Source organism: Ostrea edulis, chromosome 2 (genome assembly GCF_947568905.1).
Source record: "Ostrea edulis chromosome 2, xbOstEdul1.1, whole genome shotgun sequence".
Classification (NCBI taxonomy): Eukaryota; Metazoa; Mollusca; class Bivalvia; order Ostreida; family Ostreidae; genus Ostrea; species Ostrea edulis.
The window spans coordinates 22,962,459-22,988,648 of record NC_079165.1 but is presented as its reverse complement, the minus strand read 5'-3'; the positions used below and the strand labels follow the sequence as shown (position 1 = coordinate 22,988,648).

Genomic DNA, 26,190 nt, shown 5'->3' with positions numbered 1-26,190 from the left:
CTGCTCAAACATCTGATTCTGTCCAAATTGCAAAATCTTCCATACCAAATCGGAAATTTAATAGGGAATGGTTGAGATACGACTCTAAATTGGGCTTGATGTTTTGTGGAATCTGTATTTCGGGCAATGTACACGTTTTCACTGAGGGGTGTAGCATCATGAAGTTTACATTCATATGATTTTTTATTTCCCTAATAGAATTGATCAAATAAATCAACTTCTTATTATTTCGGAAAGAAGTGTTTAGGTATGGTATCTGGACATGATTAAGTAATGTAACTGATTCAAAATGCTAAAATCAGTGTAATGAATAAAATAATATGATGGAAATAATTGTAAAGCATGAGATTATTTGTGCCGCGCCCCACCCCGAAAAAGTGGCGAAAGGGAATTTTGGTCCAGTGGGAGCACTGCTTTCAAGAACATATAATTTGCTTATACTACATGCTTTGGGCCTTCTGATATTGTCTTACTTCAAACACTTTGAGGACCACCTCCAACCACTCTTGGTGTCCCAGAAACTTGTTGAATTTTGTTGGCTCTGTGCAATATTTGAAGGCTTCTCGCAGTGTCTTCTCCGACTGAAGATAAACGCCCACCAACTTACTGTGTAGTGTCACATCATCAGTGTTCTTATTCTGTGAATGAAATACGCAATTTATTTTATTTCAGAACCTTTTATACATCTTAAACAGTGTTCACTCTAGTTTTTACAACACATGTTGGATTTTTCAAATTTACTACATCATTCTCCACTGAGAACCTCATCAGACTTGATAACTTTGCCAGTCAGTTCAAATTTCCTGATGTATTTGGTGTACACCATGCGACATCAGAATGCCGATCATTAAAACATCATTTCCAGTGATAAACTCACAATTTCCATCAAGTACAATTTGGCCATGTCTTTTACTTCACCATCCCCTCCTGCAACAACTCTCTCCTGCAAATATAAAACACGAACCATTTACTTCTCCAGTCTCAAGAGATTCATCATGATAAAAAAACTTCACCTTGATATGCAAAATGAACAAGATAACCATGTTTATGTGTATGTTACACTTGTCATTACTGCAACAAATATGACCTTGACAGATGACCTTACCTGTCACCAAATATGGCTTTAATTTTTTACCTTGATCTTTAAGTTCCCAAATTATTGATCTTTATTGTATAACTCAAGTGTCAAATGATATGACACTGTTTTTGTTGAAGACAATCAACCCAAAAGCAATACCATAAATCAGGAGAATTTAGCTTGTGTTTGTTTTGTTTTTTTGGAGGGAAGGAGGTGCAAATTTCACAATGTGTGCAAGTATTTTCTATTTTCTGATTTAGTAAATACTAAAGATTCCCTTTTTCATCAAGAATCCCTGTTCAAGATTATAAATGGATTGTTTTTAGGTCTCTCAACTCTTGTGTTTTTCATGACTGTTTTTGAGATGCATCTACCCACTTGTGTTTTGTGGACCGTGTTTGGGGTCTCTCTATTTGTGTGTTTTATTACATGTACATGTATCTAACCCTCATAACTGTTTTAATTTGAGACTCAACATGTAGACAATCAAACTAAAGTAGATGGAAAAGTTTCCATTTTAAGATTTTTCTTTTCTTCTAACACAAATTTCTATGAATTTTTCTTCTTATATTTTGAAAAATCATAAAGTTTTATGTCAAAATAAGACAAAAAAATTAATAAAACAAACTGAACATAATTCATGAACTAAACATAATATCAAGAAGATGATGACTTTACTGAAAAAAGAAGAAAAAAAGAAGACACATACCTTTAGTTTGAAAATGGCCGGATTGTTAGGATAGATACTTTCTCCTTTTTTGTACCAGTACTGGACAATTATGAAATGTAGAAATAAATATAATATACATGTATATACATCTATTTCATATTCGTTGAACTTCAAAAAGAAACACAAAACTTGAGATACTTAAGTACTGTAATAACACTGGAATATACTGTTTATCTGTATTCAGAAACACAGAATACAACTTTTACAGAAAATTACATCTTTTAAGAAAGAGTTTGAATGTCATACTTTTAAAACTTGGGGGTCTTCATCTGTAACTTGATTATACAGCTCACAAACTGAAAAATTACAGTATGTACAGTATATCAACAACTTAACACAAACTTAAATATGTATATCAACAACTTAACACAAACTTAAATATGTATATCAACAACTTAACACAAACTTAAATATGTATGTCAACAAATTAACACAAACTTAAATATGTATATCAACAACTTAACACAAACTTAAATATGTATATCAACAACTTAACACAAACTTAAATATGTATATCAACAACTTAACACAAACTTAAATATGTATGTTAACAACTTAACACAAACTTAAATATGTATATCAACAACTTAACACAAACTTAAATATGTATGTCAACAACTTAACACAAACTTAAATATGTATGTCAACAATTTAACACAAATATGTATATCAACAATTGAACACTAGCTTAAATATGTATATCAACAATTGAACACTAACTTAAATATATATATATCAACAATTTAACACTGACAATATGGACAAAAGGTACCTGTAAACTTCCAACAATTTTTTCCCTTCTTTTCTCATTTTCTTATTATGTTTACATGATTATGCAGAATTAATTAACATTGACAAATGTACATACATATATATACACATGTTCATGTACAATATGCCTTTAGTAATAGAGATTTTCTTACTTTTCATAATCAAAGCTTTCTGTTTGCCATCCAATTCCAGTGATCTACAAAATACAAAAAGATACCACATATTTTACAAATTTAGGCATTTGTTGTTGTTGAAGGAGACCAGATAAGCCCAGAGCTCCAGATAATTTGTTACCACAAAGAGTATTTACTCCCTGATTTTCAAATCAATGAGTATTTTGCTTTTCAGAAAAATTCAAAAGTGTATTTTGTTAATTTACTGATTATCTTTGCTCTTAATTTGCACAGAAGATGTCACCAGATAAACGATAATTCTTCCGTTAAACTTTAACTTAAAGTTTATACTAAAAGGCAGCTCCAGCTATTTATGGGGAAAATCCTTTGCAGTTCTTTTTATTAAAACTATTCACTGTCATTGGGAATTTGATATTTATCATTGATGCATTAAATTTGAATATGCCAGACACTCAGTCACATGATTATGATCCAATTCTGTATATCATTCGTCCACGATTGATAATACAAGTTTTTTTTCCCTGTGTTTTCGACCGCACACTAACTCTTTAAGAAAGAAAGTATAACAAGTAGGCCTATATAATAGTGTTTTGAGTTAACTCTTCTAACTTTTCAATTGTGATTGTCATCAAAATGTATTTCATAGCGCTAAATATCATGTATGATCAAGTCCTGGACTAACCTCAATTCATATGAATAGATAATTCATATTTATATCATACTACATGTCTCACAAATACGCGGACTAATACGCATTACTTTGGGAGTGTAAAGCGTATTTACATTCGCTAATGTGTAATTGTATGCATGATTTTCAACTTTATAAATATAATAAAGCCTTTATTTAATAATAAAGCCTTTATTTAACCAGGATTACATATTTAGCGGTAACGCTAGTTTTCAATATGGTCCAGACAGATATTATACTTAAATGCGTATTTGGTAAAATTTAATGAGTATTTACGCTGATATGCACCTTATCTGGAGCTCTGTAAGCCTATCTATCAGTGTACAAAATTCCAGTCCGCCTGCAAGTCTGCGATGCATTAAATCGAGTACGGATAATATACAAATTTTACTTTGCATTAATTCTACCCAGAATTCTCTTTGGTTTTGATTTCAATTCTATGCAGGTTCGAATTTACGATTATTTTTAACTTTTTCATAGAAGAGCTTTTAGCAATCAGTTGAGTCCAATATTAAATGTGAATGATTAGAATGGTGAATGCAGAGCTGCCAACATTATAAAATGGAAAATAGTAAGGTGGGGGTCAGGGGGCACCTAGGCCACTGGAGATCTTTTCTGAATAAATATGTAACCTGAGCAATTTTAGGCACATTTCAAATCCAAATTTAATGAATTTAGACATACTAATTGTTATGCATTTTACAACTGCCTAAGATCAAATACATCTTTTATTGATTTTACTTTCTAAAACTTGTGTAAAAAATATTGTTACATTAGTATAATAATATATAATTTTACAGTTACCGTGTCAGTTATTCTGGCAATTGTTTTTTTTTTTTTTTAATAATTTTAGTTACTGAATCTGTTATTCGGACAATTTTTTTTATGTCATTTTCGCCGCCGTGAGAAATGTGGAAGTTTGTCAAACAGATTGTACACTTATAGCGAGCGAAGCTCGCGTCGCTCCAATGATTACGCATGAGTCATGTGATTTGCTCTTTATCAGTTGAAAAAAGATGAGTATCACACATAATGCTTCTGGAAAAATGTAGCCGTCACTGCGGTATACTTCATTGACAATCCCGTAATTAAATTAATTAGATTGTTTAGAAAGTACCATAAACGTTTTGAAATTCCAGACAAGATTTCTCATAGCTTCAAACGTTTTGTGTTTGCTTGGTTTGAAAGAAGAAGAAAATTGCTGCTAATATGATGTCACGATGTAACTGTTTACATCCACCGCATGATATTTCCCGCGTTAAATAAAGAGGCGGATAAAATGTCTAAGTCGTTGCAAGATGTTTTAAATGGGCTTCGCTCGTCTCAACGGTCACACCGTACAACATATTACAAACTCCCCCTTTCTGACTTTGAAATGAATAGATGATTACAGTGTACTTGCATATTGTTCTTTGAATTTCTAGCTCCATTAGGTTTTCTTCTTTGGGGGAGTATTGTTGTTATTTCCATCAACACATGCTTTACGTTTAGTAGCAGCTGCCATAATGTTTATTTCAAAGCATTAAAATGATCGGAACTCTGTATAGATTTAGACTATGCAAACAAACGTAGTAACGACTATAGCTTGTTTATTATAAAAGTAAAAACCAATGACGGACAGCTCTAAAAATTTCGAAATGTCAAATAAGCGAAAATCGGAAGATGTACAGTGAAATCGTAAGGCGTATTTTCGGCCCTAAAATCGTAAGCCTTACGCCAAAATCGTGAGGGTTGGCATCTCTGTGAATGTGAGGGTTAGCCTTGGTCATACAATTCGATCTAATATGCCGCACTAAAATGATAATTGTGGAGATTACCTCCACTGTTGACAATGAAGCCAAATTTAGACTCAAAGATGGCAATTTGCAACTTGGTTGATTATTCAGAAAGTGAAAATAAACAATGAATAAAGCTAACAAATTAGTACTATTGTTAATTTTTAACATTCCAGCTTGTTAAAGTGAAGAAGCATGTATATTCATTACTTGCATCAATCCTGCAGGCTCGCTGGTTTTTAGCAGGGCTGACAGATTTATAGAGTAGTCAGCCCTACTACTAGTGCCCCCCCCCCCCCGAGTTTTGTGACTTTATCTTAGTCATCTAGTGTGATTGTTTACCGCTTGTAAGCTTCAATGGCTCGGGCAGGCTGATGGCATGCCTCTTCTATCTGTCCCAGAAGTTTGTGGGTCTGGGGAATCCGTGGTCTAATGACCATGTATTCTTTAGCATATCTACAACATATCATAAAAATAAGGTCCATTGACTAAAAGGCTTACCTTACCCTTTCCTTACAACATTTTAAGAAAATGTCCACTATATTTCATATAAAGCCAAACATTTCTCCTAAAATCATTTCTAGTCCAATTTTGATGAAATAAAAAGCACAGATCTCAAAAACATTCACAGCACCATCTACAACGTTCAGAATAATTTTGTATTTATCACCAATTACAGATAAGACATGAATATTTGAAAAAGAACTTGAACTGAGTACTTTTTCTTTTATATTACGTAATTTTCAAATCATTCAATGTAAATATATATCATTACTTGTCTGCAATATTTCATTGTATATTTTTTAAAATCATAACTGCAACAGATATTTCAACAATCAATTATGTATATTTTACCAAAAGTGAAGAAAAATTAGCTCCAAAATCGAACACACGAGATCTTTACAAAAGAAGAATACCATAGAAATTCGGACTCAATTACCAGGAAAGACCAAATAACAGAAGAGAATTTTTTGTTTCAGTAACAAAATATTCTGCTTTCTGTGTTTAACATTCATAGCTGATAAACAAGCCATTTCTGTGAAAACAATCTCGATCATTTGTTCTCATATTCATGGAAGTAATTGTCTCTGTTAGCATTTCTCTTCAAGGGTTTTGAAACCCTTACAATAAATCACCACACTGACTGTTTATACTAGTGATGGGAATCGGTGAGAATTTCATAATCGATGATTGGTTTACTGTAACTAACTAAATTATCGATTATAATCGGACAGAGAAATTTTATAATAATCAAAGTAATTCAAATACTGAAAAAGTGTAAATAAATATTTTTTACGCTTATATTTTCTGTGTGTATTTGTTATTCTTTTAATTACATATATAAAAGTCACCAAAAACAGATATTGTTTGCTTCAGTTATATCCTCGTATATCAAAGTTACATGTCATTAACTGATGATGATCCAGCTTCATTAAAATATAATTAACGTTCAGCAAAGCAAAATAAGGAAAGAAATTCATTTTATTAAAAACAAAAGTAAAACAGATCTATTGTCACCAACTGAAAACACGATATGCACATGCAGAGTAACAGTGGCCCTTAACGGTTTTTATCTGCGTAATTCACACATGCCTTTGCTAGTATCAAGATTCTCTTTGATAACAGTCCTTCGTTTATATGCCTGAATCAAAGTACGTCTATCTCAGTATCTGATCAAGCGAACATGCTTTATTCCCCGGCGCCATTACGATAAACAAAACTTTTAGGTTACTAGATAGGTCACGGCAGGAATATTCTTCAAAAACTACAGTCCCTGAGAAAACAAAATCTAAAAAACCGATTAATTGGAATAACATTTTCATATAATCGAGCGCTTAGAATTTGCCAACAATCAACTGATTTTCGATTATAATTGATGATTGGAACACCACTAGTTTATACACGCCTAGTCTAGGTCAAATATATGCTTGACGTAACCTATGCTTAGCATCTGCTTTGAACATGATACGAATCTATCTTGATTAGTATTTTAAAAAATTGAAATGAAAGTACATCATAAAATGAAAATGTTATGGAAAAAACTTTAAATTAGTGGTCATGTGGGCGAGCTGATTTTTAATATCTAATCGCCCACAGCAAATATTGCCTGGCATTGATTGGTGAGTGGTTAACCACAACTCTGGTTGAATTAATAGGGAGATCAAATATCTAAATTCAAATTCATGTTGCAAGTTATTAAGGGTATTCGTTATTCTCAATAGTCACACCATAAAACATATATCAATAATGATTATTCTTTTGCATTCTTAAGGAAGTTGGCTCCCGAGCTTTTGAGCACAACTGTGCATGATGCTACACCTAAATATTTACTGGTTCAATACTGAATCGATTGGTGCAAACTGAAATCCAGAAAATACAAACAGAACCCCATGTGTTCGAAATTGGCAAAACAAGATGTCTGATGACATAGATCTCACCGAATTGGCATAGACCGCAACATTGAAAATAATAAAACAAATTTAAAACATTTCATTTAGTTGTTTTTTTCTGAGAGCTACAGTTCTGCAGTTAGTTTTGTTGTTGATAATAGTGTGGTTGAATTATAAAACATTGCAGCCAATATGATGTCACAATACACTGTTTACATCAACTGCTTAATATTCCACACATTAAAAGAAGAGGTGGATTAGATATTTAAGATAGTATGGGTCTTTGTTCGTCTCAACAGTCACACCATAAAACATGCATATTAAAGGATATAACCTGATTACTTAGGAATGAGTAAATAAGTTAAACCATTGTACCTTTTTGCTATGTCATATTCCTTGACTTCATAGTACAAGAGGCTAATTTGGTATCCTCTGGCAACTCTCTGAAATATAAATGGTAATGAGCAAGGAAAAATACTTTCATTTTTAAAGTTGTTTACCCCCCCCCCCTTATTGCGCGCTTTTATTTTAGTATCGTTTATCTGATAAGCTATCAACAATGTGATAAATCTCATGACCAAAATAAAATATAGACTTTAATAACTATGAACTACTGTATATTTAAGTTCAAAAGGAAAACTCCAAGTGTCGTAATTTCAAATTGTTACAAAGTAGAGGCGCAGTATTTCTTCCCGGTGTCAGAAACTTTAAGCTCCTAATAACAAAAAATCACCTCGGGTTCATGAATGCGGTCCACAAAACGGTCAACATCCTCTTTAGAACGATTTGTTCCACGAGAACGTATTGGTGTTGATATAGACATCATTTTTCGCTTTCACTTCAACTTTCGCGAAACTACTCCATGCCGGTAAACATTAACCAATCAGATTCGTTGTAAGAAAATTAAACGAGATGAGTTCTTTCGGAACTTCTCTTGAGTATCAGACGTTCACATTTATTGCGCAAACGCATACTGTCATACTGCTTCCGGGTGGATCGATTGCTGAAAATTTTATGTGTATGAGGTAAACCATGAATTCAGCAACAGTGCCCCAGCCAGTAGAAGATGTTCATGGAGACGGAAGATGGATGAGTCAGGTTATTAAACATGACAGCTTTTTTTCAACCACTTATACAGTTATATGAATATATAGCCTAAAGTACCTAAACTAAGGCCTCCTCATCTCAATACTCCATGAGAAATGTTTGTACCCTTGCTGGATCTTGTTGTGTCAATCGGTGTAATTCACTGTTATTTATCTTAACCTTCCCAATAGGGTCGGGTAATATTGCCGAATTAAAACGATAAGGCCTAAGCAGGTTGGGAACACTTCCCCTATAGCGAGATATTCTCGCTAAAACGCGATTACCCCTCTCTAGCGAGAATAAATATATCCTGTACAACCGAGAAAAACACCTGTGGAGTACATCTCTTCGTGTTTCACGTGAAAAGAACAGTGATCACAAAATGTTGAAATGTTTTACAGGACATTCGGTCTGGTAAACACAGGAACATTACCGGACCAAAGCACATTTTACCAGACCGAAAAAAAGTAGTATTATTTTTTTATAGTAAAACATGAAAGATTTTGAGCCTCCTGGTTATTGCATTTTCGTTTTGAAGGTTTACCGGGGACTGCATTACTGTTCCATTTGAATTGGAACGTGTTGCCGATTGTGTATGTTTTTGTTTTTTTTATAAACGGAACTGGAAGTCGAAACGTAGCAGCGATTTTTTTTTGTACCCACTGGTACCGGTACCCATTCAATTAAGAAAAATAGCGTCAAAATCGAAGAAATTTGGAATTTTCTACCAATGTATATAGGCAAATGATTTCGACTAAAAGAAAATAAAAAAGACAACAGTACAAGGAGTATTCATCTCTTTACAAACTTTTTTACGCTAATATTTGTTGTTGTGAGACATAAGGAATCGTCATAGCTGTACAAAACACATTGCCATGGTCTGTACGTTCGATTTAATACCGGAAGTGAACATTTTAGATAACTTGTACAACGTTTCAGACTAAGAAAATTACGATTTCAGTGATCTATTTTTCGTCAAGTGAATTGGGAATTTTTAGTCTCAAAATTGGGAAAAATCAATGGTTTTTGGCATTGGGAATGGTACCGTTTATCGGTACCAGTTATATAAGGGGGGGAACGCTTCGTAGTTTCCGAAGCCGTTGAGTGTGTGTCGCACTTATTCAACGTTGCACGGGATTTGCCATTATTTTTAATAAAGACGCCAAAACACCAGGCCCCAAGACCATAAACTTAGAATATTCTTAAGTCTAAATTTCAAATCCACTTAATTTTTGAAATAATTTTCATAAACAAGTAACATTTTCAGTATATATTTGCATTTGAATTTTTTTTATAAACCTGCAGTGTTTTAAACATCTGTGCTGGATAAATCTTAAGATATAAGTGATCAAAATTTTGACTTAACTCTATTCTCATGTTATGGTCTTGGGGCCCTGTTTATGGTAATGTTGATTTCTCGCTAAAGAGGGATAATCGCGTTTTAGCGAGAATATCTCGCTATAGGGGAAGTGTTCCCAACCTGCTTATCATTTTAATTCGGCAATGTTCTTTGATAAGTGTTCCATTATGTATATAGATCTATGTTGTTCCACATGCAGGCAATGTCAAGACGGTTCAGAACTATCCAGTTTTCTGGTGTTCAATGTTTTCAAGTAATATGTTCAGAGTTTCCGAAAACCAAATATTTCTATCAGTATTAATTCCAATATAATTTTCACTTTAACAAATTGTTGTTCAATTTAATATATGTTCTGTTAAGTGTTTTAAAAATGAAAAAGTGCAAAATATTCAAAGGTAATCATGAATTTATTTCAAAATTCAGTTTCAACCTCCATTTCTCTCACAATTTCTCTAATTCTACTCACTACTACTAACCTGGTACAAGCTTTATCGGCCCCATGGCAATATATCAGAGTATAGTAAGCGCTTAAATGAAAATGAAATTTTGCACTCTCTAAAGCGTTTTTGAGATTACGACGAAAAGAGAAAAAAAACTCTCCGGATACAAAGAAAAATTCCAGATTGTTAAGGAAACAATAATCGGTCACGCGGACTGATAGTGTAGCGAGTTTTATCAGACATTTCGATTTTCTATCGGTTTTGCCGGTAGGACCGATGGTTTTTTTCGGAAACTTTGATGTTGTTGGAGCTACCATTAGTGCAAGCACATTATGAGCAGATCAAAAAAAATTACCCAGTGGCCAATGAAGTGGTTTCCACTCAGTGTATTTCTAGGTGTCCAATTGAAATTATGAATAACATGTTGTATTTTACATTTGGTAGTGCATACAGCAGGGTGGTCACTAACGCAAGAAAAATTCATTTGGGACGCAAGTTTGTTTTGCAAAATATTGCGAGTCCCGCGGACGCGTCAGTGACTGTCATGGACTTCGAGTCATAATTTTTTTTAGAACCCCTGATATTGTGTATTAATTAAAACTCATAGTAGGAAAAAAATCTAGGTAAAATGTGACGCTCTAGTGAACCGAAATAATACCACCAAGTTCAGTGTCTCAATCCGACTTGTTTGTTTAGCGTCAAGTTAATTAGGTGCGAATTAGAATATAATATTCAAAAGATAATTAGATAACATGCAAAATGAAGAATGTTTTGCCACTGGCAATTATATACTCTTATTTCTTTTTATTTATTTGTTTGTGTCCCAATCCGACTTGTTTGTTTAGCGTCAGTCAATTAGGTGCGAATTAGAATATGATATTCAAAAGATAATTAGATAACATGCAAAATGAAGAACATTTTGCCACTGGCAGTTATTTACTCTTATTTCTTTTAATTTGTTTTACAAATCGGGATCTATATTAAGATATAAATGTTTGTCTTCCGGTAGCCGTTTTTATTGGAATCGAAAGTACCGTAGTTTTTAAACTTGATAGGTTTTTCAGATCGTCGGCAAACAAAACTAGTACACATCTATTTTATCACAATAATAATTTGATTAAAATGCTGTACAATATTGAATAGGGTTGTTGTGATGATAGGAGATTTGGGGAAATAATTCTGTTGGCGTGGACAATTAGTCGTCCGAGGCCTAGTCGTGAATGATTAAAAATAAATCCTTAAAATTTATGTTTTGTACTGCTTCCATTTTAATTGTCTTATATAAAAAAAAAAACTCATTAGATATTCATGGGACTCATCAAATTTTCATGGGACTCATCAAATTTCTGTGGGACTCAAGCTGCTTATAAACCACGAGTCCAGGACTCGTCTTCATTAACAGGGTTTGACACTAAGGCACGTCCGACCGACTGAGTCTACTAAATCATAGGTCCGGTCGGGTCAAATGTCGATTTACTAGTCCGACTGGTCGTGTTGAAAAAATAATCAACTTTACTTTAAACCATAAGATATTTTATTCTTCACTAAAAAAGAATAACTGTAGAGTTTGCTAGCAGTTTTGAACCGCATGATGACACAATCTCTATTTTTAGTTCTAATAAATAAGTCGCGGTCGGAAGTGATGTTTTACAACATCTACTCAATGTTAATGTGTGTAAAGTTATGTTTTAGGTGAATTTATTTTCATTTAAAAAAAAAACCCAGTTTATTTGAATCATATATAATAAAATGTTTATCAAATTGATAAATTACGTCATAAACAGCCATTTATCGGTGTTCACATATGTGCGGGAATGTCTCTATATTCAAATACGACTTCTCGTCCTCAAGAAAATATGTCCCAAGAGAAAAAAGGTGAAAGGTTGGGAAGAAACAAAGCAGGGCGTATGAAATAGAGATTAAAAAAAACGGTTGGGGTCATTTTATTTGAAATGGACTAGATAGTTTCTGTGCCGGGTAGAATTTAAAGAAATAGAAAATGTGTTTGAAAATGAAAGCATTGAATTGAATGACGAGACTAAAGCTCTTTTTTTTTTTAGACAAGTATGTTTTAGTTCGTGAAAACTTAATGCTTGTCATTTGAATTAAGTACATTTAAGTATGGAGAAACTATCAGTTTCTGGAAAGTTGGTCGGGGCTAGTGGATTTAAGGTCAGGTCTAGCAAAAATCATTTAAAGGAGCCCGACTGGTCTAGTGCTCAAAAAAGTTAATTTAAAATGTCAAACCCTGAATAATTTCTAGTGACAACCCTGATACAGATAGGCAAATGTATTTATTTTCTAACTAGTCTATGGGTGGTGGGGTCAGCATCTGTCATTCGGATTGGGTCTGATAGTTGGTCTAAATTTAAGGGGAGTGACAGCCCTGATCCCCTCAAAGATGCATGTCTGATATAGCCTCCGCCAATGGAATTAAGAGTCTGATTTAGAGTTACATGTACAAACAAAACATCAATATGGAGAGAAGTTTTAGAATTAGTCTGATACAATTCTGTGTTGGTCCAAATATCTGACAAAAGAACTCTAATTCAGAATCATTGTTTGTCTTATAATGCAGTCTTAAATAATAATAACATCATTTTTATATAGCACCCTTTTCATACACTATGTACGCTCAAAGGTGTCTTAGACTCCTCACTGTTAGTCTCAGTAGTTCAAGGATGTTTAAAATGCTTAATCATTTATTGTACATATATCACTAATTATGACATTTATATGAAGAATTTGTCATGTGTTGTCATAAAGTTAACGGAATGCTAACATATTTTCAGCACAATCGCTTTATAGTAGAAGGGAAAGACCGAGAGCCTGAAGTTTTGTTTGTTAACGGAATGCTAACATATTTTCAGCACAATCGCTTTATAGTAGAAGGGAAAACCGAGAGCCTGAAGTTTTGTTTGTCATGTGTTGTCATAAAGTGAACGGAATGCTAACATATTTTCAGCACAATCGCTTTATAGTAGAAGGGAAAGACCGAGAGCCTGAAGTTTTGTTTGTTGGTGATTCTTTGATTCAGAGGATGGCGCAGACAAATGTACGTAGACTTTTTCTGTTCTATATTTATATCCATCCTATCATGATGCTCATCGTCTGATGATTTCAATAGGTTCAAGATTCTATTTTTAGAACAGCGCTGTCTGTTTAGTTGATGTGGATTCACCATCAATAAAACGTAATTCATTCAGTGAAATTTTAAAGGATGTCCGTGGTGATGCAAGTATGCTGTAAATTCAAGGAAACCTGCTAGTTCTCCTTCACTAGTTCTTTATATTCACTCCTAACTATATACAGATAAAGTGCCACAAATTTAGACCTCCATATATGTGATGTACTCAGGACTGTAACAGTGAGGATTCTTTATCGTACCGATGTGAATTGTGACATGGGACCTCAGTTTCAAGGTCATGTCTGAAAGACCTGCGACTCTTACTTCTAAATCTTGAGCATTTGGTGAAAGGAGTCACTACCTAAGTATTTTTATGTCTTGAGATTAATGCAACCAAAGCACGAGTGGGGCCCGAAGCAAATGCTCTAAACACTGAACCACTGTGACTGGTAAGAGTGCATGTAATCCTTGAAAATGTGTATTACATCCACCAAATTGAAAGCAGGTGTGGAACAGGGGGAGATAACAAGTACACATATATATATATATATATATATATATATATATATATTATAGGTCTTAAGTTTGTGGCACTTCATATAAATAGGTTATATCTTTGAATGAGTGAAAAATTATCAAAGGAATCACATATAAAACTTTTAACAATCAATTAATCTTAATACAATTGTTCAGAATGCAGTTTTAAAATATAAATATGATATTGATAGTGTATATTTTTTGTCTGATAGTCAGGTGCTATTTCCTTTCTTTCACAGCTGTGGGAAAGCATGTTTGAACCTCTGCATTGTCTGAACTTTGGTATCGGTGGCGACCAGACCCAGAATATTTTGTGGAGGTTGATGAATGGAGAACTAGACACTCTAGAACCTAAGGTAACTTGTCAACTTAATGATTTTTGTACTGCATATTAATTTTCTTCCATGAGACATGTAATGCACTAATAGCTTTACTAACATTGCGGTAGAGAAACTTGATTATAAATAGGTACAACATTGTAATACTGACAGTGGTTTAATCTAAACCAGTCCATAGCAAAATTTCAGTTCAGAGTTTTCCAGAAATTATCAATCATATTTGATTTGTGTTATTGAAATAAAATATTGAAATTTTAACTCAATATGCCCCAGACAATATTGTAACAGGTATGCAAGACCAATATGTACTAATCGGGTTCCCCTGATATTTACAGAGGAGTGCCAAATGTGCATTTATGATTAGGTTTTCCAAAATGAAGTTATAGAAAGTTATTGTCAAGTCCCTTCAGAATAACTGGTGCAAATGTCAGTCAGTCCGCCACATTTTTACCCAATCTGGCGGGCATATATTGATTCCAGGCCCTGGCTGTGGCTAGCATTGTATATCTTTGTCCTTTGAAGGTCATCGTGGTTCTAGCTGGTACTAACAATTACAGTAACACTGCCGAGGAGGTGACCGACGGAATCATAGAGATTGTCAACGTCATCCAAAACAAGCTGACGAGCTCACAGATTATTGTCATGGTAACAAGATAAATAGCTCGTTTTTATTCTGAGAGGAATAGAATTATTCATTATTGCATAGCAATATGAAAAATGTGAAGATAGCGAACAGAGATGAATTGCATAAATCATATTTATAAGAAAACAGAATTGAGAGTAGGGCAAACGCGGACCCCTGAACATACCAGAAGTGGGATCAGGTGTTCAGGAGGAGTAAGCATCCCTTGTCAATCGATCATACCCACCGTGAGCCCTATGTCTTGAACAGATCCATAGTCAAAATCTGGATCAGGTAAATAAAGTAATCCGTAGTCAAAATCAGTTTGAAAGGAATAGTGACGGCCTAACAGTTAGTATGAAACACTTCTGGCAGCATTCGAGCTAAATTATCGCTGTCAAATGAAGATCTAGACATGTTATATACAGAGAAGTTTATGAAGTGTTCACTGATGGATATGTGAATCTTTTGGTTAGGTTTGAAAAATTTACCTCATAGTCTCTATTTGTACACAGAGACACTGCATTGTTTTAAGTATTATATAGAATATATTAAGGCTTTTAAAGTATGAAATAATAGTTTTGAAATTAATGAAATGATGTTAAGTTAGATGTGTTTCCTCAGTGAATCAAATGTCTGCATGTATTATACAAGTATTGCAAAAGAGACCCATGGACAAACTTAATTTTTTGTATTTCAGGGATTGCCTCCAAGAGGAGAAAATCCTAACAAGCTACGAGAGAAAAATGCAGAAATTAATTTCAATTTGTCACAAAAACTTGAAAATATGGCCAATGCCAGTTTCCTTAACATAGAAGCATCCATGTTTGTGCGGGAAAATGGTGTCATCAGCCATGCAGATATGTTTGATTATTTGCATTTAACAAATGCTGGTTATCAAAAACTTTGTGAACCTTTGCTTGAGGAAATTCAGAACTTGCTGCAGGTGTTTGTGAAAGTAGAAAACACGTCAATGACGATATCTACAACGGCGTCGGACGTGGACGACTAGGTCACTGGACCATGGCTGGCTATTGTGATACTCGTTTTGACATTTGTTGTGGACACACTCTGTGTTGATGCCATTAGATGGTCAATCATGCTTTCATTGTCAGTGATATTCACAATTAAGCTTCAACTCCATGCAAAAATGTCCTATTGGAGAAAGGAAAGAAAAATGATGTCAAATTGTCTTCAAACACTTACTTACACAAATGTTTGTAAACATTTAATTAGTGTCTGATCTGTAAAGCTCATTTTTGCCATGGATTGGTCCTTTATATTTGTAACTTGATTCCTGGAAAATTAGACAGAGAGTAACACAGATGTCATTTTTGGTTGAGAGTGCATTTGCTATATATACACTGTAGATGTGTAAATGTTCATGAATGATATTTTTAATTGAATAGGCACTGTAAGCCTTCCATCTTTGATATGCCTCCAGTCACTGAGAGTGAAGTCTAGGCCATTTTATTTCAATAAGTCTAAATCCTATTTCTGAAATCTAGATTAATGATTTGGAATTGTTAACATTGACTAATTAATATTCTGTATGAAACAGGTCTGTTATTGGAAATACTACATCATTGCTGTGACCTTGAGTATTTGTGCAATAGGAAATTTTTACAGGATTGATAATCTTTATATGGATAACCTGTTTATACAGTAGAAAAACAGAAAATATGATAAAGATGTTGTGCATCATAAACACCCTTTCTCATTACCATAGTAACAAGTGTTCCAGTTTCTAGTCAGTGCAGTGGTTTTTTTTCAATGGTGTGCTACCTGGCTTATGGTGCAGTGTATTTTGATCCGGACTTGACAGAGTAAATTTTATACTGCAATGTAAAAAGTCATCAGCAGAGTGATGAAATGACAACTTTTTGTGGCTGTGCCACTTTGGCTTAACATTCCAGATGACATGCAATACGTTCTAGGTTGATGTGCAATACATTTTAGTTAGACTTGAGACATTCAGGATACAGTTAAAACTGTCTTTTCCAACGCCTGTATAACCCATTTCACCCCAAAATGAATTCCCAGTTGTCTTTTTTTTCCATGTACTTTTACAATGTGCAATACGACATCTTGTCCAGTTGACACAATAATTTGTCGCCTAGAGATTGTTGAATTTATACAAGTTTTACTGTACAGGCGTCAATATTAAGGATGTTTGACTGACAGTGCTTTTGTTGACAGAAATGTTTTTGTTTAATAATAGAAATATGTGTAGGTAATAAGAATGTTTTTGTTGGCAAATAGAAATGTTTGTTTTGGGAATAGAAATGTTTTTCTGTTGGTAATAGAAATGTTTGAATTTATGAGAAAAGGTGTTTTAAATTTAATGTTTATAACACAAGTTTTTAAAATTCTTAGCAGCCCAACTTAGAATCATAAGTTTTTACAGCTGTAATTTAATTTGAAAAGAGTCTGAAATTAATAATTTTTAATGATTCGTTGTAATATTGTTGTATATCATGAAAATCATGACTATAAATTTTTTATATACAGTCAACTCTCGATAAACCGCCACCTTTTGTTCTTATGAAATTATGGCATTATAACGAATTTGGCGATGAATTGAATTACTGCCATCTTGAAGAAATAGAGTTACTGTTCTTTTATATATAAGAGTTATCTTTCCTCTTTTTACAATACTTACGTAAGTGAGCGATCGGGTAACATTCGGTAAAACAATACTGTCTCGTCTATGTTATAAATCTTTCAAATCATAATTTTTCATTACTTCTATTGCCTCTTTCCGGCCATCAATGATCAAACTCACATAAATTCCGGCATTTTCACCGCTTATAATTCTGGAAGAAATTACATGACGTTGTTTGAAACGAGTTAGCCACCCTTCAGAATAATTGAAATTGGACATTCCTAGCTCTGCACAATACTGTTTTCCCTTTTCAATTATCATATCCCCGGTAACAGGAATGTTTTTTGTCCTGACTTGCGTAAACCACATAAACAACGCCTTTTCTAAGTCAGTATTAAGTCCACTGCGGTGCCGTTTCCTGGCAGGCGGGCAAGAATTCCATCCTTTGCTGCTACGATGTCGCCCACAGAAAAATGATTTGCAATATCCTGACGGGTACATTTTGGATGATGTCATTGGTACATAATGATTTGCTTTTTCTCATCAAAATTTAACAGGACCCTCTTTCGTGGCGAAGCCATAGCTAAATTGAAATGTGTTTCTATGATATATAAACAACTTGACTACAGTTCATCTCGAGTAATTTTCTTGTTTATTCAATACAGCAATTATTGGGATCCTTCTGTCCAGGTGATCCAGAGATCGATAATGACCAATTTACTGCTTCACTGACCACGTGCACCCATGGCGGTTTATCGAGATAATTAACACATTGAAATATACTTTTGTAATGAAAACACTGTGGCAAATGGCGATAGCGAATTTGGAGGTTTAACGAGAGTTTTAAGTAACAGGAAAAATGTTCCTAGAAAAATACGGCGTTATAACGAAAATGGCGGTGAATTGAGTGGCGATAATTCGAGAGTTACCTGTACCTCTTTTGCATGACAGATATGTGACAGAAAATCTGTAAGGCTTCTTTGATGTGTTTTCAAATGCAGAGTTATTTCCCTTTATATTAATGAACAGTACAGTTTGGGGAAATGTTATTTGGCATGTGCAAGGGTCATTCTACAAAACACAGTAATAGTACAAAACACAGTAATAGTAACATTAGGGATCAAAATATAGAAGATATAGCTTTTTATCAGTAGGCGATCTGACATATTGCAGTATATTTTTAAAACTAAATATCTCAATCAAGGATTTCATTATTTTATTCTTAACTAATTTTAGATGTATATTTTGAATGTACCAAATTGAGTCTTTAGAGCAGGGTTGTGACATCGAAAGAAAAAAATACTGTTGACCAGGAAATACCATAATGTTCGGTAATTTTAGCATCGGGGAATATTTTTCTCAAAAAAGTAGTTTGAAATCCTAGTGCTTTATTTTTTTTTTTTTTTAGCACAAATGTGAGGCTTTTATTTTTGGCAAATGTTCTTCATCTGCCAAAAGAGCCAACATTCCCAGCAAGCTAAAATTATCCGATATACGATATTTGTTTTGTCAATTTATTTGCAGGAAGAATTTCATGAGCAAGTGATAATGAACTAAAAAAATATTAGAGAAACAGAAAGTACATAATGTATCGCAAAAAACTAATATATTTGGTGTTGTTTGGGGGAGGGGGGGGGGGGGCATCTTACAAAGAAAGCTAAAGACCCGACCTCACAAATAAAATAATGATCTATGCAGGATTGTATTTGTTCTGTTGGTTTTTGTGATTGTTTCCTTGCATTTATGTGTATATTTCCTTATAATAATGAAGTAGAAAATGATTAATGACTTTTATGTTACGCATACATGTAAATGTTCAACAAATTTATCAGTTTCATACTTGGTTGTTACAGATTAAAAGAAAAATTTCTTGTGACAATGTCGGAACTAGATTTTTTATTTTTTTCCATTGTTGCATCCTCGAAAGCGAAAAGGTCTGGTTCACTAACTCTCATGAGAGTTTGTAAATTTGACATTTGGCTTACAAAGATGCCATTGTTATATGTAACTTGCGATTATGTTTTTTACCACGTATAGTACACAGTTGTTATAGTTGATTTTGAAATGTGTATGTTTTCTGACTTGATAAAAAATCATGATGAACTATTTTAAGATGAGCACTGTTAGATGCATTATTGACAGTGCCAGATGTAATGATGTTTAGTTAAGATTTCCTCTGAATTTGCTTTAGTCTACCTCATTTGTAATCAATTAAATTTTAAATCTGGTTTGTCTGTAGAGGAACGGTTTTGTAGAGTATGCATATTTCGGTGTGGTAGTTTGAATCTGATGCTGAATTTGTACAGGTAGTACAATGCCTGGTTATTGTGTTCGCTTAATAGACGCAAGGATTAAGAATGATCATGGTAAATGCATAAAGGTTATATTTTTTTTTGTTCGTAAAAGCATTCCTTTTGTGGAGAATATATTGAAGAATATGAAATATTTATGTAAATGTACTGCACTTGTCATATTAAGCACTATTCACTGGATGCTGTATTTGCCTTATTTGTGTAGATAAAACCAATACCTGCAACTTGTCCATTTCACTGCCTTGTTGATATCATCGTGTTAGTGCCACATTGGCCTCGACTACTCCGCCAATTCTGAAAGACAAGGTGTGGTGCTTGCTATTTTGACTTGAAGAAATAGTTGATGTAATTCATAGTTCATGTTAATGGAAATGAAAGGGAACAAGTTTTTAAAAAATTGTAAACCTTGAAATCGTTTAATGACAAATAAACGTAAACTCGAATGTTGGAACATATCGTCAATTGAATTATTACACGCAACATTTTGGCGTTTTGTATATCTCTGTGTAAAATGCTTTCATAAGCGCTTTCTAAATGTATTGTAATAATTTATAATTATTTTTAATATAATTAAACTTTATATAATTTATTAATTTATAAAATGATCATAGTAATGATATTTAAAAGGCATTAGATTTTAACTATAGAATAAAGTCCTTTTGATACTGAATGTTGGTTGAAATCCTAGAGTATGTTCTAAAAATAGAATAAAGTCAGAGTTGGAAAGGCTTGACCTTAGATCAGGTGTTATGAAAGTTATTTACTTTCATGCAATGTTTTCTATTTATCAGATGTGTGATTTGTCCTCTTTTCAGAGGAAATCCTCTGATCTACTAAAGTGACGGAAAATTATATTTTTTCCAGGTAGGGTGAGATGGTTTTGACCAGTTTTCCTCCGATTTCTGAGGAATTCAGTCACAGCCCTGATCTATATAAGCAAAAGATTCTTATATCAGAAAGTTGCAGGATATGTAAGTTTTCAAAGTGCTAAACATATTCTTTCATTTTCCTATTTGCTCACTTTGAAAAGTATACTTGAAAAATTGCAATATGATAATTAGAATGTTGTTATTCCGAAGAGGCTTGCATCAGTTTATACTAAAAAATGTTTTTATTAGAATATTTAAACATCCTATGAAAGTTTACACGGCATGGATTGAGACATTTTTTTTCTAATGAGGAATATGAAAATCCAGCAAGCTTTTACATCCGTTACCAATCTGTTAACTGCTTGTAGGTATGTTTTAGACGTTCTGAATCCTTCAAAGATTTTGTGTAATACATATATATATATTATATACACTGTAACTGATTTTGATAAGCATTTATTTTTTTAAATGGATTCTATCTTGTATTTTTGTAACAAAAAGAGAGAAAGTGCAACAGGCTAGACTGATATTCCAACCCGGGACCCCTTGAATCTAATGATGGTGCTCTACCAACCTACACGTGTGTGTATATGACCACCACCGATTGAACCTGTCTACAAACTCCTCATTTCTCCTGAGTTTTATCAAAACATACAGCTATTCATCACCTTACATCGCCATTTCTCAAGATAATTAAAGACTAGTCTTTTTTACATCATTAACAGCTGCTTTTTTAATATGTAACTCTGAAAAATTAAAATCTTGAGATCAGTCATCCAAAGCAAATACTTTGTTAAATGAACAAGTGACTATAACAAACAATGATCAATCTCATAAAAGAATACAAAATGAAAAGATACTTGTACCGGTCTAGCTGATTCTTCGCACAAGTTGATGTTAAAAAAATACTGGTGTTCCTCATCGACAATATCTATGTAGTCTTGAGATTCAGTCTTACAACAGTCTGTTGCAATTCCCATGGGCACGAATTCTGCTCCTTTATCAGCTGACCTATTTTCATATTCTTAATAAGAATTCATTAGCTCCCACATGAGAAGAAAAACCTCTTGCTGTGGCCTTCAACTCAAGATTTAGATAAATAATGTATATCGACAACGTTTAATTTATTGACAATCATCGTTTCCATCCATACCTCAAATCGATATATCCCAGTAAACTCAAAAGACACCACAGTCATACACATTTGCTTCACACTTGGACATTTTATTGATCATAGATGCTAATGGCAAAACAACAACTCGCCTTTATAACGAATGGAATGGTTTCAGCTTTTCCATCGTCAACGTCACAAAGAAGATGGGTGACTTTATCGAGCCGAGAACCCACAGAAGGCCAAATATCAAAGTTCAAATTGAAACTCCAGAAAGAGAAAAATATGCATTCTAGTTAAAACAATTAATCCATAGTTTCCAAAAATGCTTTTTTGGGGTGCCCATTTCAAAGGAACATTGAAAAACCCTAATTAAAATCACGTATACGCGAAAAACGCACAAAATAACAATAAATTTGACTTCTCCAAGCAGATTTTCATATGGAGTGGGCCAAGTCTCTATTGTGAACTGAGTAAAATATGTTAGTACATGTTCAGGTGTAATATGTTTTGTATATAAAAGTATGGAGACTTGACCCACTCTTTGAAAAAACTTACTTCTTGTGTATAACATTTGTCTTATTATCAAGAAAATTTCTATGTCCATGACGGGTGACTTTAAATAGATAGCTTGAAATTCGGAAACTCGTCATGGGATGGATAGCCGAGGTGGTATTGCGGCAGTCTGACTGAAGTTTTGGACAGGCCCAGATTGCATATCTGTGGTTCGAATACCAATCTTTCCTACCTATTTTTTTTCCTTATGAATTATTAGACTTCTTATAATTATTTGACTGGCATTTTATGCTAAGTTTATGCAGTCTTAATGACGATCACAAGTAATTGATTCCAACATGCAGCTAGTGAATAAATGTAAACAAGTGTGGGGCCTCCTGTGAAGTACATGTAAGGCTAAAAACATGATGTGATTTAATCACCTGTTTGTGGAACAAGGTAGTACTTAATCTCTCATCATTCAATTAATGAAGCTCTAGGTTTCAATTCAGTACTACAAACAATATGTACATATAATACTGTACTGATTGAATACATGGTGTATAAGATCAATATATATATATATATATAGAATTTAATTATGAATAAAATTCTAGAATTCGCTCATCTATCAATGGAATTTACTTTCTAACTTCAATTTAATAGAAATGCTAAATTAGAAACTTTACAGAAATAATATTAATAAAAGATGTAAAGAAGAGTGAAATAAATAGTGTACTTACTATCAGTAATATGTCCAAAATGTCCAGATCTTCAATTCTATATAAAGTTATGCTCAATAATAAATGCACTCCTTCCTCTCTGAGAGTTGTCTGAAGTCTGACTTTGGTATGAACAAAGACTAGGGACTTTTTAAGTGGGAAATAAAATAAGTAAAACTATTGGTTTAGATAACCACCTGACCTTAATCACATGTCTGTAAGTGACCACACAGGTATAGATGCCCCAAAGCTCAAAGAGAACTTTGGTTACAAATAATAAAGAACCAGGGAGTGTAAGGTTGTTGTATGTATGTAGCACTGAACAGTGTATACTGTTGATGATATGAATAATACTAATGAATATGTACATAATGATCAAGCGAGATAATTTAGTTTGAAAACACTTTCAAATATATTGAAATGATTTATTTCATTCTCTCACCACTAAGTAGATATGGGGATTAATTTGTATTAATTAAATGCACCCATTATACCATTGCAAAATGAATATGAATAAAACTACACCCTACTACAAATACATGTATACCCAGAGACTTGTATAGTTAAATGTCTCTGGTATACTCACTAAGAGACAATTTCCTCAATGAAAGGTGAAGATAACGAACAGTGACCAATCTCATAACTCCTATAAGGAATACAAAATAGAGAGTTGGCCAAACACGGACCCCTGGACACACCAGAGGTGGGATCAGGGTGTATCAAAGGTGGAAGGTGCATAGGAGAAGTAAGTATCACCTGTCAACCGGTCACACTCGCCTTGAGCCCTGCATCTTGATCGGGTGAACCGAGTAATTCGTTGTCAAAATTAGTGTCTAACAATATTGGTATGAAACACGTCAGACAGCATTTGACCCAATGCCAGGTTGAATTGGCAAACTCAAATCAAATCGGTTTTTCCATCTCTCAGTATTTCATAAAACGCTGTTTATTCTTTAACACAATTGATAAAAGTAAAATTTACAGGTTTGGTACATATGGAGCACCAAATTAATATAAACTCAAATAATTGAAGATATCATCAATTCATTTGATGCACACAACAATTGAATTAAAGATCTCTTCAAATAATTCATGATATCTTCAATTCTGAATTATCGCACGCATTAATTGAATTGATGATAGCATTAATTCTTCAGCTGAATTGATGTGCGCTTTAATTGAATTAATGATCTCTTCAAATGAATTAATGATATCAACAATTGAATTGATGAGAGCAACAATTGATTTAATGCACTCATTAATTCAATTATTGCTCTCTTCAATTGAATTAATGATATCTTTAATTCATTTGAAGAGAGCAATAATTCTTTTAGAGAGAGCAACTATATAATTAAAAATATCTTCAATTCAACATATCCACAATTGAATTAATGATATCTTTAATTGAATTGTTGCTCTCTTTAAAAGAATTGATGCGCGCATTAATTCCTTATACAAAAGCATTGTAAATGATTTAAAGATATATTCAATTGAATTAAAGAGATCATCAAATTATTTATACCGAGCTCTAAATTAATTATTGTGAGCAATATTTCTACTAAATTGATGCTCTCATCAATTGAATTGAAGAGAGCAATAATTGAATGAATGTGCGCATCAAATCTATTATTGCTCTCATCAATTGAATTAATGTGCGCATCAATTGAATTGAAGAGAGTAATAATTGAATTAATACGCGCATTATTAAATCAATTATTGCTCTCATTATTTCAATTGATGTGCACATTAATTCATTTGATGAGAGCAATAATTGATTTAATGCGCACATTAATTCAATTAAAGAGAGCAATAATAGTTATTTTGAGCACATTATTTCACTATTATTATAGCAAGAACGATAACTCTTAGTATTTTTATACTTGTGCGACTGAACATGCTCAAGTGTAACCCCCTTTTCCTGCTGAAAAAGAAAGCTGTAAGGTGCCAGAAATTTAACTGAAAAACTGTCTGAAGCATCACGAGGATAAAGCCATGTTGAGAGCCAATAAAACCAAAGCATCTAAGGCGAAGAGCCCATATGCCCGACCACCGGCAAGGACACCCCTTGATCATAGTGTAGTAGTAACCACGGTGACCACCCAAACTTCCGCATCGTTCTTTGACTCTATCATTCCCACGTCAGTCGCCAGTCTTAATTCAGAGGCATCTACCTCAGCTTCAGGAAGAAGTTACATGGTCAGCCATGATATGCTAGCCCGATCAGTACCCCTACAGCCTGTTTATGAGATGACAGATGCCCCAACCCCTGCTGTACAGTCTGTAGCCACGCAGTAGTCAGTGGAGCCACACTTGCATGTACCAGCAGCTAGCACTACATCAGGTATAAATTTTCAAGTTGATATGGATATGCCTATACCTTTCCAGAGTGTAGTATCAACGCTTGGGGCTCATGTCTCTCAGACATTGAAAGACAAAATTTGGAATAACGAATATGTTGCTCTAAACAAATTACTAATCAAAGAACCGGTTTCAGATATTCAGCATCACATTGTTTATCATGATGGCTTAATTCAGGTTAAACCTATGTACAAAGATGAAAAACTGGGTCCATTTCACAATGGACTGATGCCTTTTTAATTTTTGCCTCGATTTATTGTGCCAAGCATTCTGCACAAGCTATAAATTTGTTTCGTTACATGGCCACAATTAGAAAAGGTGCAGAGCGTTTACCCAATTCCTTTGGTTGGAGGTATTATGACATCCAACTTAGACTGAAAAAATCTATTGATTCAAATCTCAGTTGGGGTTCTGTTGATGCTGAATTGTGGCTGTTTTATATGCAATCTATGGTACAAAACAATCAGAACTCCCCTAAACATTATAAATGTTACTCTTACAACTCTCAGGATGTATGTGAAAAACACAATTGTAAATTTTTGCAAATTTGTGTGAAATGTAATGGATCACATCCTTCTTTGAATTGTAGGTCTGTCCAGAATAACAATGTCAAACAATCTCCTTAAATTTAGGTTAGATTTG

The 26,190-nt window shown here is 33.6% G+C and overlaps 2 protein-coding genes across 2 annotated transcripts in view; one reads left to right on the top strand and one right to left on the bottom strand.

The window, feature by feature from the left end:
• Positions 1-8,475, bottom strand: part of LOC125678378 (E3 SUMO-protein ligase RanBP2-like) — a 57,495-nt gene extending 49,020 nt beyond the window's left edge. Inside the window, exons 1-8 of the mRNA XM_048916807.2 lie at positions 8,300-8,475; positions 7,942-8,009; positions 5,519-5,632; positions 2,732-2,775; positions 2,055-2,104; positions 1,788-1,847; positions 878-943; positions 474-638 (exon numbers count right to left, since the gene is read on the bottom strand). Of these exons, the coding sequence (XP_048772764.2) occupies positions 474-638; positions 878-943; positions 1,788-1,847; positions 2,055-2,104; positions 2,732-2,775; positions 5,519-5,632; positions 7,942-8,009; positions 8,300-8,392 (660 nt within the window). The 5' untranslated portion in view covers positions 8,393-8,475. The remainder of the gene's footprint in view (positions 1-473; positions 639-877; positions 944-1,787; positions 1,848-2,054; positions 2,105-2,731; positions 2,776-5,518; positions 5,633-7,941; positions 8,010-8,299) is intronic.
• A 38-nt stretch (positions 8,476-8,513) lies between these two features.
• On the top strand, positions 8,514-20,221 carry LOC125680832 (platelet-activating factor acetylhydrolase IB subunit alpha2-like). Its single transcript, XM_048920607.2, has 5 exons — positions 8,514-8,664; positions 13,418-13,507; positions 14,356-14,472; positions 14,977-15,099; positions 15,777-20,221. Exons 1-5 carry the CDS (start codon positions 8,599-8,601, stop codon positions 16,086-16,088), a joined length of 708 nt encoding a protein of 235 aa, XP_048776564.1. The 5' UTR covers positions 8,514-8,598; the 3' UTR covers positions 16,089-20,221.
• Positions 20,222-26,190: the final 5,969 nt, after the last annotated feature.

Excerpts from the sequence above, each read along its gene's own strand:
- LOC125680832 (XM_048920607.2), top strand. The coding sequence starts at position 8,599 with ATGAATTCAGCAACAGTGCCCCAGCCAGTAGAAGATGTTCATGGAGAC. Across the intron at positions 13,508-14,355 it reads AGAGGATGGCGCAGACAAAT|CTGTGGGAAAGCATGTTTGA; the intron begins GTACGTAGACTT and ends TTTCTTTCACAG. Across the intron at positions 14,473-14,976 it reads TAGACACTCTAGAACCTAAG|GTCATCGTGGTTCTAGCTGG; the intron begins GTAACTTGTCAA and ends TGTCCTTTGAAG.